A 14,388-nucleotide genomic window follows, 5' to 3' on the forward strand; every position below is an offset into this window, starting at 1 on the left:
CCTGCATTCTGGGAGCGCAGTGCTCTGGTGGGGTAGTAAGGTACTATGAGCTCTTTAAGATAAGATGGTGCCTGACCATTAAGAGCTTTGTAGGTGAGAAGAAGGATTTTAAATTCTATTCTGGATTTTACTGGAAGCCAATGCGAAGAAGCTAAAACAGGAGAAATGTGATCTCTTTTCCTGGTTCCTGTCAGAACACGTGCTGCAGCATTCTGGATCAGCTGAAGAGTCTTAATGGACTTTTTCGAGCAGCCTGATAATAAGGAATTGCAGTAATCCAGCCTAGAAGTAACAAATGCATGGACTAGTTTTTCTGCATCATTTTTAGACAGGATGTTCCTGATTTTCGCAATATTACGTAGGTGAAAAAAGGCGGTCCTTGAAATTTGCTTAATGTGAGACTTAAACGACATGTCCTGATCAAAGATAACTCCAAGATTCCTCACAGTGGTGCTGGAGGCCAGGGTGATGCCATCCAGTAAACTATATCTTTAGATAATGCATCACGGAGGTGTTTAGGCCCCAGAACAATAACTTCAGTTTTATCTGAGTTTAACATGACACAAATGGTAGTAGACGTGCTGTCTTTAACTTTAATTTAATCTTAACTTTATCTTTAATCTATCTTTATCAGTGTTGGCAAAGAAACTACAGCACATTTTCCATTTTTATTATCGATTTATATTCAGCCACTACAGGCCATGCAGAATATGTGATTAGTCTATATTGTTAATGATGCTGTTGGTACATGTGGCAGAGCTGTTGACTCAAAGTTGACTCAAGTGCCATGTGCCCTTTTGTGTGCCTTATTGAAATAAAATGGAAACCACGCCCAACCAGCTCAAACCGTGCCTCCTGGGTTTTGGAGAACTGGAATTTGTCCCACCTTAACAGGTGCAACAAAGTTAAGAGGAGCATCAGAGATGTCAGCCAAACAGTCTCTACACGCCCACACAGTCCTGAGAAGAAGGCTCTGTCTGAAATCAGTCCCTCATTCACTTGTTGACTACTCCTTACTCCTTATGTAATACACTCAGTAGTTTACTCTACAGTGAGCAGTAAACAGATATTTTGGACACTTATGAATCATTGCCATTTTGTGCCATCATCAGCTGTAGAGTTGTACAAAGGTAATTTTCACATTGCTTAAACATGGTGAATTGCATTGTGGGATTGTTAGCAGGCATTTTATTATTTTTGAGGGCACCATATATGCTGCTGGATCCTTTTACACACTCAGAACTCGGACAGTTAAAGGTTCAGTGTGTAATATTTCTGAGAATCTATCAGCAGAAATGCACTGAACCTTTAAATTAAATAGTGGAGAGTGTATATAGTATATAAAAAAAATAGCGAGTGATTTTGGATTCAGCTGTGGAGGTGTGCAGGGCTGACAGATGTCACTAATGCGTGTTTCCAAATGGAGGGACATTGGTGTTACACCTGAACCCATTCTCCCCTAACACAGATACAAGTTTAGTGTATGTGCAGCAAACGGTGTCCACAGGCATTCAAGGGCCCCTCCCTACATCCACATCTATTCATTCCAGTATCTCCTCACATGAGGGCCCTGCATAATCAGGTCCATTTGTCCCCCCAGTCCTCTGGCCTTATTGCAGCACAGTGCTGACACATGCATGTTTAATAAAGTCAATAATGACACATCATGATGACAGAAATAAAGATAAAGGTATTATTAAGTGCTACATTGTTGTTATAACAAATGCACCAAAAGTCCCTAGCAGGATATTAAATTGGTAGCATATATACATAGCATAACATATACAGTATTATTAGATACTCCATAACCATCAAGGCTGTGGGACTTACTACTGTACTGATCCAATGACCCAGAGGACTGAGAGTATGTACACACACAAAGTGCCATATGAACACTTAACCATGAGTAACACATCCACAGTACAGTAAGTCCCTACAGCAGTCTTATATTGATCCCAAGTAGGGATTAAAATACCATAAATTATTAGACAATTACTGTTAACTTACCACTGAGTACAACAGAAATTGAGTTCCTGTTGTAAATGTTGATGATATTTGAGAGATTTAACAATATTAAACACTCGACACTTGTTAGTGACACTGTAGGAGATAAGACCATCTGAACTCAATACTGCACCACAGATGCACTTGAATCCCTATAGGAATAGTTTCTTTGGGGTTGGGAAAAATCTACTCTTCACTCTGAGGGCTTTATCGACCTGACCGGCCTCTTTATAGCTCTTTCTGAATGAGCTGATAGTGTAATAGATTCTTTCCAGTGACATGTGGTCTGTGTGAGAGAGAATGGGCAGCAGGTTCATGGTGGCACAGTGGAAGTGGGCTGGAGGAGAGACTGAAAGAGGGCTGGCAGATGGGTAACACAGACTGGGTGAAAGGACAGCTGGCACCTTCGCTTCCCAGTAGCAAAACAGGATCAAGAGAATAGTACCTTTTTACATGGAAACGACTGTGCCTCTAGGGCAACATATCTTCAGCTTGTTGGTGACAACGGTCACACACACCCCTGTTTTTATTAATTTAAAAAAAAACAATGCAGATGTCTGTCAGTGAGGACACTAGGTGAAGCGTAGGCTTTCCAATAATGTTGTTTGTCTCAAGTGCTGACAGAGACAGCTGGTAGATGGTGTGTGTGCTAACAGTATTAACTTGCATGTGACCGGCCAACACCCACGTTTCTCTAACCTTCAATTTATTTTATTCTTAAACAAATCTTTATTACAAAGGGTTTTGCAGATACCAAACCAATCTGATAACAGTGTGCTCTTTTTCCCAAATTAAGTCTGTATTCCTCAATGTGTAAAACTCTAGCCTAATCCTGACGCAGCCTGTCTCGCACGTCTTCCAAGAATGGAGGCTACTTGTCCCAGATGGTCTAACGGGGATAGCCTACCATATCTACCATATCATATACCATAAGCTTTCCGTTACAAAAGCGTAGCCTCCAAACCCAAGCATTGGACTTTAGAAAGCCCCCTCCATACCTACAGTGGAAATTATACAGTTCATGAGGTATTCCCCGAGACCAGAAAACTGAACTGTGTACAATCAGAGGAGTGATTCTTTAAATCCTGGCAAGAGTAGAAATCTGAGGAGAGAATACTAGTTGAAAACAGCTCGTTAGAAACATTTTCATACTGGCCCTTAAAAGCTCATGATTCGTCCAACACTATCATAAAACTAGTTTCTCTGGCAGAGGCATGTGGCTGAGTCAGAGGCCAACACTCCCAAACAAACTTGTCTTACTGGCTGGTGAGCTGTTAAATGCAGGCTGAGTATAGAACATCTGGAAATCCAGAAGCAGACTCTGCTGATACCTGGCATCTTCTTTACTGAGATAATGACACACATTTCAACAGACAACCCTAACCCTATTAGACATCTAGAGGAACAAATGACACCTGAGAGCACAAATGCAGCTGCATGGCAATGACATGCTGTCAATGGAAACTTGTCCCTCAGAGGTTCTGAATGCAAATCTTGTAGTTTCATCTTCCTGCTATGCAAAAAAGCCAGTGGCTGGCAGCAGTCTCAACGCTGTGTGTCTGAGTGAATGTGTGTGTGTGAGATCTTGGCTAAAGGAGTCCGGAATCACTGGAAAGGCCATGTGGAAGAACTCAATTGTCCCAGTTAAGCATTCATGAATACTAAACCAAACCTTGAATGGAACATTCCTATCTGAGCTTTCCTTCTCATAAATACCCCCCACCCTCAGCCCAATTCATAATAACACAGCTAAATAGAGTAAAAAAAAATACACACATTTAAATTTATTCAAAATCCAGAAAAACTTTTGTAATAGTGTTTTTTCCTCATGTACAGATCTTTAGCACTCATTTCTAACAGTTAAAAAAATAACTGATTTCATATTTATTTTCACTGTGATCACAATGATATCAGTAGCCATTCTCCAATTGACAACAGCTATTCAGCTAATTACGTCTTTACATTTACACAATTGCACATAATAAAGCCCTTTATGGTAATCAGTTTTCAGTTAATCCTGCTTAAATGTTAATCACTTTGCTTTGATTTAGTTGATTTGAATAAAAGTCTTCCTTCTGCAGGACATTCAGACTTGGTGTACTCCACAAACCAGATTAGCAGGCACTGAAATATCTGCAAAAAAAGAAGAAATGTAAACTGTTTATAGAAATAGAATTCACACCCATCCTGTCATCTTTACATTGACTTCCCATCTGGTTCCGGTTCATTATAAGGGTTTTGTTTTCACATATAGAGCCCTGCTTGGTGTACATCTCTGACCTGCTCCCCCTTTATATCAACAGTTGATCACTTAGGTCTTACTGGTCTTTCCTCGCCGGCCTTTAAAGTGGTGAAACTTTTTACAGTCACTGTTGACACGTTTAAAAAGCATCTGAAGACTATTTTATTCAAACTGGCCTTTGCCTCGTGCAGTTTAGTGCTTGTAATCTTTTGTGTTTTAGTGCCTGTTGTTGCCTATGTTTAATCGTTGTTCCTTTACTGTCTTTATTGTGTTATTTCTAATAATTTTACTCTTGTAAAGCCCCTTGCGGCCAAGCTTTCTCTGTGAAAGGTGCTATACTAAATAAACTTTACTTGCTGACTTTACTAAGTATGGTCATAAGCATGATACTTGTGCACTGACGTGTACCAACCTTGAAAATATAATTTTTTGTCCCAGGAATTGTAGTTATTTTTACTAACAGAGCAAGAGTTGATACCTATTTTCGCAGGCTTGGGGAGATTCAGGTTATCCATGATTTTCACAAACTCCTCCAAGCGCTTGGTCAAGCGCGGGTTAAACTTGCGCTCCTCGCCGACCGTAGACACCGTCTGACCTGATACACAAAGACAGACACGGCCTGATATGTCATCTATAGTTACTGCAGACCTAATGTTTACCAGATGCTTAATGTCACTGATCAAAGGAATATAATATTTGTTAAGTGCAGAGAAATCAAACTGTGCTGGCAGACATGTAAAAAGTGATACAATATTAACCAATATATCAGCACACTCACTTGTTTTAGATGATATCAGTTTAAAAATCAGTGTGCATCAAATATAATTCGAATACAACTGTTAAATTATTATTACAAGAGGCATGTCTGAAAAGCTTACCTAGTTACACTTATGTTTGTAAACTCTTGTAACAACATGATAAAATACTGGCAATGGCTTTATGATACTATGCTGGTGCTTAAAGTGCGCAAGCAGTTTTTACACCAGTGACTCCAGATATGATATAAACGTTCTGATGTGTGGGTTTTCAGCCAACCTAAGTAGTCATGTGCTGGGTAGATGAGGCAATGGTCTGGCAGAGTAAAGATCTTCCCATGGATTGACTGGTACAGCTTCTTAGCACTGCCTAAATTGGACAGAAAACATTTTGCAAAGGTTGGACAAGTCCAAATGAAAACAGATGCAATACTGCCCTCTTGTGTTCCTTTAGCAGCATTACAAAAACGAAAACTTTCGGCCAGTGTGTCAGGAATGAATGAAATTCCACAACAACGAGGTATTTCATGAGATTATAAGGTAAATGCAAGTAAATGTTTACCTTGCTGGAAGTCTGTCCTGCCACAGCCTCTGATGAGCAGCGCGTCTCCAGTAAAAGCCATGCTCTGATCCCATGACACCAGCGTCACACACCCATCAGTATGTCCCGGTGTCTCTCTCACGGTCAGAAACTGAAGGAGAGAAGAGACGATCACTTTTAACTAAAATATTTCAGTTCTTTACAAAGCAACAGATGATACATATCCAAAATTAAAAGTATACACGGGTATGTCCGTAGACTTTACCAAGCAAAAAGAGAGTCAAATCAAGATACCAGTTGATGAAAAGATTTAAGATACTATATTGCAATTAACATTGACATAAATCTAAACACAGCCATTCTCTCTAATGTGAGTGTTGTATAGATTGATTATATGCAATGAAATAAGTAATATGTTCTTCTTACATGTTTTCCAAATGTGATCTTGTCTCCCTCTGACAGGTGGATATCTGCTGAGGCACCGCTTAATTTGGAGATTGCACTCTTCAGGCCAGCCAGTCTTTTCTTCATCAGCCCAGTGCTTGTGATGTGGTCCGCATGGCAATGGGTGTTCACTATCAGAAAAAGAAAATAGTATGGTTCACCATAGGGTTTGGCAGTAATTCAATATTGTCATTAATATATATTAAAAAGTTGGTGGAATAGTTTTGTTGTTGACATGCGTCTCATTCTACAACTTCTGCTGTCTAAATGAATGATCCCAAGCTAATTCTAATAAAAAACTAACTTAAGGCTACACAATCTAGTGTACAATTGACCTAGCTGAGTCTTGGGGAAAGTGAGGTTTCATATAAGCACATGAGATGTGTCTTTACTCCAGTACTATAATAATGTTGCTCCTGAGCAGAGTTACTCATTACTTTTCAGAACTAGCATCAGAAACCGATGAGTTTTCCCCAAACTCTTCCAGTATAGGGGACAAAATTATCCTTTAATCAAACTACACCTTAAAGTTATTAGGATAATGTCCATTGGACATGTATGTAAATAAACAAAAGTGTGGGGACACCGATATTTAAAAGTTGTCTGCATGTATGAAATAGCACCACGTCTCTTTGCTCAGCCAAAGCAAGTTATACCTGCCATTTTTAGATTGAGCCCCAGTTCATGTATGAGCTTCAGGTCCCTGTCAATGGTCTCCAGTACAGGATCGATGAGGATCGCCTCCTTGGTCTCTGTGTCTGCCAGCAGGTAGGTGTATGTGCTACTCTCAGACTCAAATAGCTGAACAGAAAAAACGAGTGCACAGGAGTGACTCAGCAATAAATCACAAAAATGGATGGTAATGATGCACACCCTCTCCATCGTCCTCTGAGAGTCATTGAATATGCTTGTGAGATAGAGAGATATAAAGTAAGAAATAAAGAAGAAAGAACAGATAATGTGGAGCTACTTCTATCAATGCAACCTCAATGCATTGTTCAAATAGGCTGTTCGAATATCTATTTGACAACACAATCTCAACTCAAGGTCTTAATACTCCTTTGTTCTGGAGGTTTTGAACATATCACACAGTAATGATCAGCAGATTTAGTTTGCACTGTTGCCACAGAAATGCAGATATTAAAACTTTACATGATAAGGACCATGTGATCAAGCTGCAGAAAAAGCCAGTAAGTGCACCTTGAGTTGAGACTGAATTGCTGTTTCCAATGCCAGTAATACACCGTCAACTCAAAACATATCTCTCCTCTGTTGTAACGCTAACATACCTCTGTCAGGTATATTGCAGTGTCATGGTGTTTCAGCCATAACATTACAGTCACATGTACAGTAGCTTACAGTCATCCGGTTAGATCGTTTTTGCAAAAACATGGAGAAGATTGTGTCAAGCAAAGCGTCGGTTTGGCTATATACACTCCACAAAGATGAAAATGTTAACAAAGTCTGGCTCAATTTAAATGACAACTTTGAATGTAACTTGACATTAAGTTAATAATTAACGTTAGCTATCAGCTAACTCTGCCCTGCTCACTTCTAAGTAACGTTACTAACGTTAAAGCTGGTAGAAGCAAATATATCGTAAAACATTGTTGTTCACGCGTTGGACCTGACAAAATAACCTAAACTGAAGTAAAACAACATATGAACCAACCTGTCTGAAGAGCAGTCCTTCGGTCATCGCCATCCTGGAGCAATACGATCTGCCGATAGCTCGTAGCGGGCTGCTGCCAGTACTTACGCCGTGATAGAAGCGCCTGCTCTCGGCTGCTGCGTAACTCGAGCCTTCGGTGTTTGCTCTGATGCGAAGCGTGAGAGCCAGAGCCCGGTGAACTGGTTTTAACCTCGCTATTACCGAGCACATTGTCGTTCGTCGTGTATGTCCCGACTACACAACCCGATTATTATCTCAAGTAAGAAATATGCCTTAACAACAACAGTTACGACGCAATCAGACGCGTCAGTGGCTGCGGTTAAGATCGCGCTTCCTCATGGACCTTTGTTTGCCTTCAGCTTACGGCAGATCATAAAATTGCGTTCAAGATAACTCATCGCTCAGAGTTGTTTTAAACCTAAACTCTCACACTGGATTGAATGAAAGACAATCGTAGTGTTACAGCGTCACTCATGGCCGGTAAACCACCGCTGCCAAGTGTTTCTTATCGAGCAACAAAATGTGGGTTGGTCCACTAACGATACAATCGTGCAGGTCATCTTTCTGTACAGTCATAAGCGCGTTAGATCAGTTACAGCACAGACATCAGTCATTACCATATAAAAGGCATGTCTGTTGTAAGTGTAGTAGATCATTACAACAAGCGCGCTCCTGACGCACGCGCACGCACACACCACATACACAACAGTAGCGCCATCGACTGCAGCAGTGGCCTACGTGACTATTGACACACTTTTCAGGCGGTCCAAACTAGAGCTGGTTACAAATGCCATATTAAAAGAGTCACCTGACCCTGGCACGCAAAAATGCCATAGTTATAATGTGTGTGTATATTGTAACATACTACTATACTGTATATGTGAGTAAATACATTTGTTTAAAATGAACATATAAAGCAATCTTTTGGTATGTCTTATCACCAAGGGCTGCTACTATATGTTACTTCCCAACTCTTACTGAGTTTGTGTGACCAAAGCCAATATTGATATTTGAGAGGTGATGACTGAAATTCGTAACCATATTTTGGTTACTATTGGTTTGTTTGTTTGTTTTGTCATAAACACATAACATAGGCAAACATGTTTGGTAAAGATACCTTCTCCCTTTCAGTCCCATGTCAAAAGCAGGTGATTAAAATTGCTCAGAAAATCATTGGTACCCATTTCCCGAGCATCAGTGATATGAGGTACTTGCCCAAAGGCACCCCAGCCACGGCCTGTTCACCCTGCAGCCATCTGTAAAGAGATATAGAAGTATCTGCTGTCACACCACCAGACTGCAGAGCAGCTTAATTCCCCCCAAGATATGAGACTATCAAATTCAAATTATAGTTTACCATTTTATAATAATTGTAGACCTATATTGTCTGCTTTGTAGCAGAAGGAACTATAAACTGCATTTCATTTTACAACCCTGGTGTAATATAAATCTACCTTGTACTTCCAGATAAGTACTGTGACGCCCCTCCCACTGTCTTGGATGTAGTCCTGGCCAACCTCAAGGCTATTGTCTGACTTAGGAGGATCAACAGCTGATTGAGCTCACCAGGGCCCTTGGGCTGTAAAAGCTGGCCCATGTATTCAGTCCAGTCTCTTCCTTGCAGAGACTCCCTCTTAGTCACATTCCCTGAGCCATTTTGTGACAATGCCTCTCGTGTTTTATTAGCTTAAAATATGGATGACTTGCTCATTTTCCTTTTCAGAATAACCAGGACTATTTGAAAATTAAGATTTATTTGAAGTGAATAGTTGCAGTCATGATCTATAATGGCTTATATATATGTATTATTTAGGTTTGCTTTGCAAGTAACACAAACTCTGTGAGGTTTTTGATGAATCTGACAGCAACTATGAGCATACAACAGCCTCACAATTAATAAATTGTACTTAAATCAAACAAAGTCACTAACCTTTCTTTCAACCAAAATCATGCGGATTGGGGATTGGGGTTTTTGATATGTTGAATGACAGCAGGGGTGTAGCACACAATTCTGTCCCTCTTCCTGCATCCATGGCTATTCATTCTAGTATATTTGACACACCTCATTTGAGGACCCCGTATACTCAGTGCCCTCTTTCCCTCCAGTCCTATGCCCCTGATTAATGGGGAAATAGACAGATTCATGCGTGAGCCTCACTTTTGCAGTAAGGGACTTTCAGGGTTTAATTTGTTCATTTGTTGTTTCAATTGTGACAAAGATATACTAAGAGAGGCATTTTATAGGCATAATACCATGATGTTATGATCATTATTTGTTAATGTTATAACAAACAACACAAACAAGCAGATACAGGTGAAATGCATCTTTACTTTTAACAGTACCTCTGCCAAGGAGCTTATGTTTTCAGTGCCATTTGTTTATCTGTTAGCAGGACTACAGAAAAACAGGCCTGATTTTCATGAAACTTGGTGGAAGGGTGAAGCGTGAACCAAGGAAGAACCCAATACATTTTGTAGCATATTCCTGGCAAAAAAATATCTAAAATATTTTATGGTCACGCTATCTTCTCTGTCCTCTCCTTGACTGAGGGCAGGGCTCAGCTTCTACGCAAGGATGCACACACATACACACACACACACACACACACACACACACACACACACAAAGCCAACAGCAGAGCACAGGCTGTGGTGAACCAGGTGAAGTGAAGCTAACAGTTTACTTGAGGCTCGACGACAAGAAAAGCACCTTCTATATCCGCAGTTGTTGTTCCAACCACGGCACACCTGTTGAGCTAATAGCAAACTGTTATGAACAAGCTAAAAAGAAAGCTGTAAGTAACTGTTTATCTTAGTTTGTCACAAATCTTAAAATTTGGCAAATTCTTGTAAACTTAGCTGCAGGCTGAGACGGCAGCCCTCTCTCCAAACCATGTCCTCTAACCAGGGCTGGACTGGAACAAAAAATCGGCCTTGGCATTTTTGGCCGAGGCGGCCCACCAAAATCGGTTGGACACCTCTCACCAATACACCATCGTTTCAGATTAGGGGTGTGATCAAACACGGAGACATGACATTGCACGAGATTGGTGTCCATGATTACAAGACAAGAATATATTTTAATAGACCTACTATTTATAAAACATATTGATAGATTAAGTATTTGATAGGTTGGTCTGGGGGTCCTCCCCCAGAAGATTTCTAGCATTAAACACTTAATTTCCTGCATTCTGGAGACATTTTCTGCACTCATTTATGGTGGAAATGTCTTTATTCTTATGAAGGGAAGCACAAAATTCAGGTGGCAGGTGACAATTCACAATATAAAAATATAATAAAATATAATGCAGTAATCAGTAGCTTATTATTATTTTTTGCTTAAGGAAACAGAGGTTTCTTCTGTATTTACATTGCATTGCATGTTTTATTAAGTGCAAATAAACGTTTCTTACGTTTTTTAATTAACATTTCTTGGTGCAAGCCATTTTTCAGAACATTTTTAACAAATGCTTTCAAACAGTGGTGGCTACATGTCCCCAGTGTCCCCAATGTAAATGACCCTCCCTCCCTGCTCCCTCCCATACAGGTTGAGATACTCCATGTTTACCGCTTCACCTCCACTCTCCTCCTGCTCTCTCTCTCTCACTCGGCTCTGTCACTTTGTCACTCTGTTTCGCTAACACACACGTCCTCCGCTGCCTGGTGGCCACCACAGCTCTTTTACTTCTTCAGGTGCCTGTGCCTGCTCTACGCAGGGTACTACAGCTGATGTTAAAACTACTGCAGACCCGGTAGCAAACAGATCCGTAATTTTTGCGCATTTGGCGGCCTCTGTCTGAAGAATATTTTTTTTAAAGGTCCGCAACGTAAGAAAGAGCAGAGAGGTGGGGGCTATTAAGAGATGTGATTTGGCCAGCCCAATGTCAATAAATTACCTAATGGGTCGCAGGCATTTGCCCAGTATGCCAGATTACCAGTCCAGCCCTGCCTCTAACTCTCAACCAGCGGTACCTGCGGGTAGTGAATCACATCAGCAGCAGAGGGAGGAGGACAGAGGGCAGGAGGAAGGACTGACACTGACTGATGCCTGTGTTCTTCATTCTTTCTAAAATTCTACTATTACTCAGTATTTTGATGTTAGGAATATTTATTTTATTATTTATTTTCTGAACTTTGCTGTTGCTAATCTATAATCAATATTTAAAACATAAATCAATTTATTCCTGTTTTTAAGTTATTCTAATTTTTAAAGAGTGATTATGATAATTAAATCCCAATGCTTTAGTAATGAAAAAGATCCAATAAGAAACAGGCCAATGAGAATATGGAAAGATATAATCCTAACAATATGGGTATCGTATTGTAACATTAGGAGTTTAACCAATGTTAATTTGTGATTTATGCGTAGTATTAAGTGTATTATTACTTCAGGACATTGCACTTAGGCCTATTGTTGAGCATATTTGCTTTACATTTTTTCCTGCTAATTTTGAGTGTAATGTGAAAAATTAAAACCTGGGTGGATTTTTTTCAATTATTTTAATTTACAATTGTCTTTTAGTCAAATAACAGAGAAGACTGGGTAATTGGCATTGGTGGAGGTCTGCGCTATCCAAGTGCCCTTCTAGTTCATTGAAAATCAGATATTAGTGAGTTGCTGTTCATGGCTGTCATGGTGCCTTCCAATTGCATTGGTTTGTCCTGCAGCAAAAAAACAACAACAGAAAAGTGAAAATGCCAGCATCAACATAAAATGTAATTTTATATATTTCCATGAAGGAAATGTATTAAATGTAAATGCATTTGATAGTTAGAGTGCCAATAAAAAATCCAGCAAGGTAAAAAAAATACATTAGGCCCTCTGTCTGAATAACACATGCCATTCAATGCTCTCATCCAGCAAGCCTACTGAGCCAATATGTATATTTACTGTGTATTGATTTGTATCCCCATTATTTCTTACTAAGGAAAAAAAATTGTATTGTATTGGCACGGATGAGCACATCAAAGATAGTAGGCTACTTTCTATTTTAATAAAACAGACATTTTATTTAAATGACTATCCCAAGAGTTATGGCCTGTTTTACAAAGTTTGACTGATTGTGATCATAATTCATACAGTGAAAGACAGACAGGAAAAGAGGGGGACATCACATTTACAGTACCTCAACATATTCGTTAACCCAGTTGATCAGTTGGGTTACTCTGCTGTAGACGCCTGGTTTATTGAGCCGTCCACAGCCCTCTCCCCAGCTCACCACCCCTGCCAGCCTCCAGGCCCCACTGAATGTCTGACACACCAGGGGTCCACCACTATCTCCCTTAAAACAGGACCAAAACCTTTAGCAAACATTTAAGGCAAAGTTTTGAACAAAGTTTGCACATTTAATGGCAACTGAAGTGAAACTCATGAAAGTTTGACCTAAAGTTAAAAAGTATTCTTCATAAACCTCTATCAGGTAGATTTATATGGAGATTTTATATCATTGGGTGTATACCTGGCAGGAGTCCACTCCCCCATCCATGGTGCCAGCACAAATCATTCGAGGAGTTAGGTTCATGCCATAGACACTCGGTTGGGAGCAGATAGATTGAGCTATTACCTTGACCTGAGCCTGCCTGAGCTCATTTGACACAAAGCCTGAGAACAGAAAGACAAAGAGGTAAATATAAAGTCTCGGCAGAAACTGTGATGTTAGAGTTTGAATCAAAAGTCGGTTAAGAAATGCCTGTTAATTTGTCTAAAATCATTCAGACAGACTGTAGGCTGCAAGCCTAATGGAGCCCTCACAAACTAAGCAGCTGCTCCAGGCACTATAGTTGCCAGGGGGGGCCCAGAGGAGCAAATTACAGGGATGAAGTCTGCTTTGCACTTTGTGTCATCATTAAAATTTTCAAATGATGCCTCTTCTCAAGTATTTTTTTTATCAGAACATCTCACATGCAAGAAAGACATTGCATTAAAAATACATCATTTTAAATGCATTTGTATGTAATGCAAAGTGCATTTCTTTGTGTTCCCTTCATTGACTTGAATGTTGCTTAGAATGTTTGCTATCTGTATATTTTTTGTTTATAGTTTCTTGGAAAAAAGCAATGACAATAACTTCAAGGTTAATGAGAAAGCTCAAATCTTCAAGGGTGGCTGGTGGGGTCTTTATTATTAATTATTAATTATTAATTATTTTTATATCCCCAAATGTTTTGGGTCAGCCTTGAGAACCACAAGATGTAGGATCAGTTGAGAACTTACTTGCACCTAATTTGATGTTTGGAGTAAATTATTACATTAGAAATGGACTAAGAAGGTGGAAGAACGGGGGCTAACAGATATAAAAAGCACAATGCCAGGGTAACACACCTCCTTCATGAGTATATCCCCAGCCTGTGATCCAACATGCCGCTCCTGGAGGAAAGAACTCAGTCGGACTGGGTAAACAGATTGGTTGGACCCCACCTACAGATAGTACACAGTAATCAGATTGACATATAATCTTGCATTTATGAGAAAAGCAATAAAGAAATAAAGGTTATATTCTCAAACTTTCCCCAACCAAGTACCTCTACATACACATTAAAACGTGTTTAAACGTTTTTACAATTGGGCTTTGAAAGCGCGATACAAACAGATATGTGTTGCTAGTTGGACTGTATAAGCTTTGTAAACTGAATTATGAATTACAGCACTAATAGTAATGGCCATTTTAGGGTAGCCATTAACAACATATCAATAGCTTATAACTGCCTATCATTTAAACAGAAACATTTT

General features: G+C 39.7%; 1 protein-coding gene across 1 annotated transcript; it reads right to left on the reverse strand.

Moving 5' to 3' along the window:
* Positions 1-3,773: 3,773 nt before the first annotated feature.
* Positions 3,774-8,332, reverse strand: ethe1 (ETHE1 persulfide dioxygenase). The gene is made up of 7 exons (XM_046046000.1): positions 7,659-8,332; positions 6,643-6,787; positions 5,969-6,117; positions 5,564-5,693; positions 5,282-5,371; positions 4,725-4,841; positions 3,774-4,137 (listed from the first exon to the last, which is right to left on the reverse strand). Exons 1-7 carry the CDS (start codon positions 7,866-7,868, stop codon positions 4,091-4,093), a joined length of 888 nt encoding a protein of 295 aa, XP_045901956.1. The 5' UTR covers positions 7,869-8,332; the 3' UTR covers positions 3,774-4,090.
* Between the last annotated feature and the right edge of the window lie 6,056 nt (positions 8,333-14,388).

Source organism: Micropterus dolomieu, linkage group LG03 (assembly GCF_021292245.1).
Source record: "Micropterus dolomieu isolate WLL.071019.BEF.003 ecotype Adirondacks linkage group LG03, ASM2129224v1, whole genome shotgun sequence".
NCBI lineage: Eukaryota > Metazoa > Chordata > Actinopteri > Centrarchiformes > Centrarchidae > Micropterus > Micropterus dolomieu.

Bases quoted from the DNA above. Each gene is read 5' to 3' on its own strand.
- ethe1 (XM_046046000.1), bottom strand. From the start codon at position 7,868: ATGTGCTCGGTAATAGCGAGGTTAAAACCAGTTCACCGGGCTCTGGCT. The intron at 6,788-7,658 runs GTTGGTTCATAT...TTTTCTGTTCAG, and splicing joins AAGGACTGCTCTTCAGACAG to CTATTTGAGTCTGAGAGTAG. The intron at 4,138-4,724 runs GTATCAACTCTT...CTTTTTTTGCAG, and splicing joins CCCCAAGCCTGCGAAAATAG to ATATTTCAGTGCCTGCTAAT.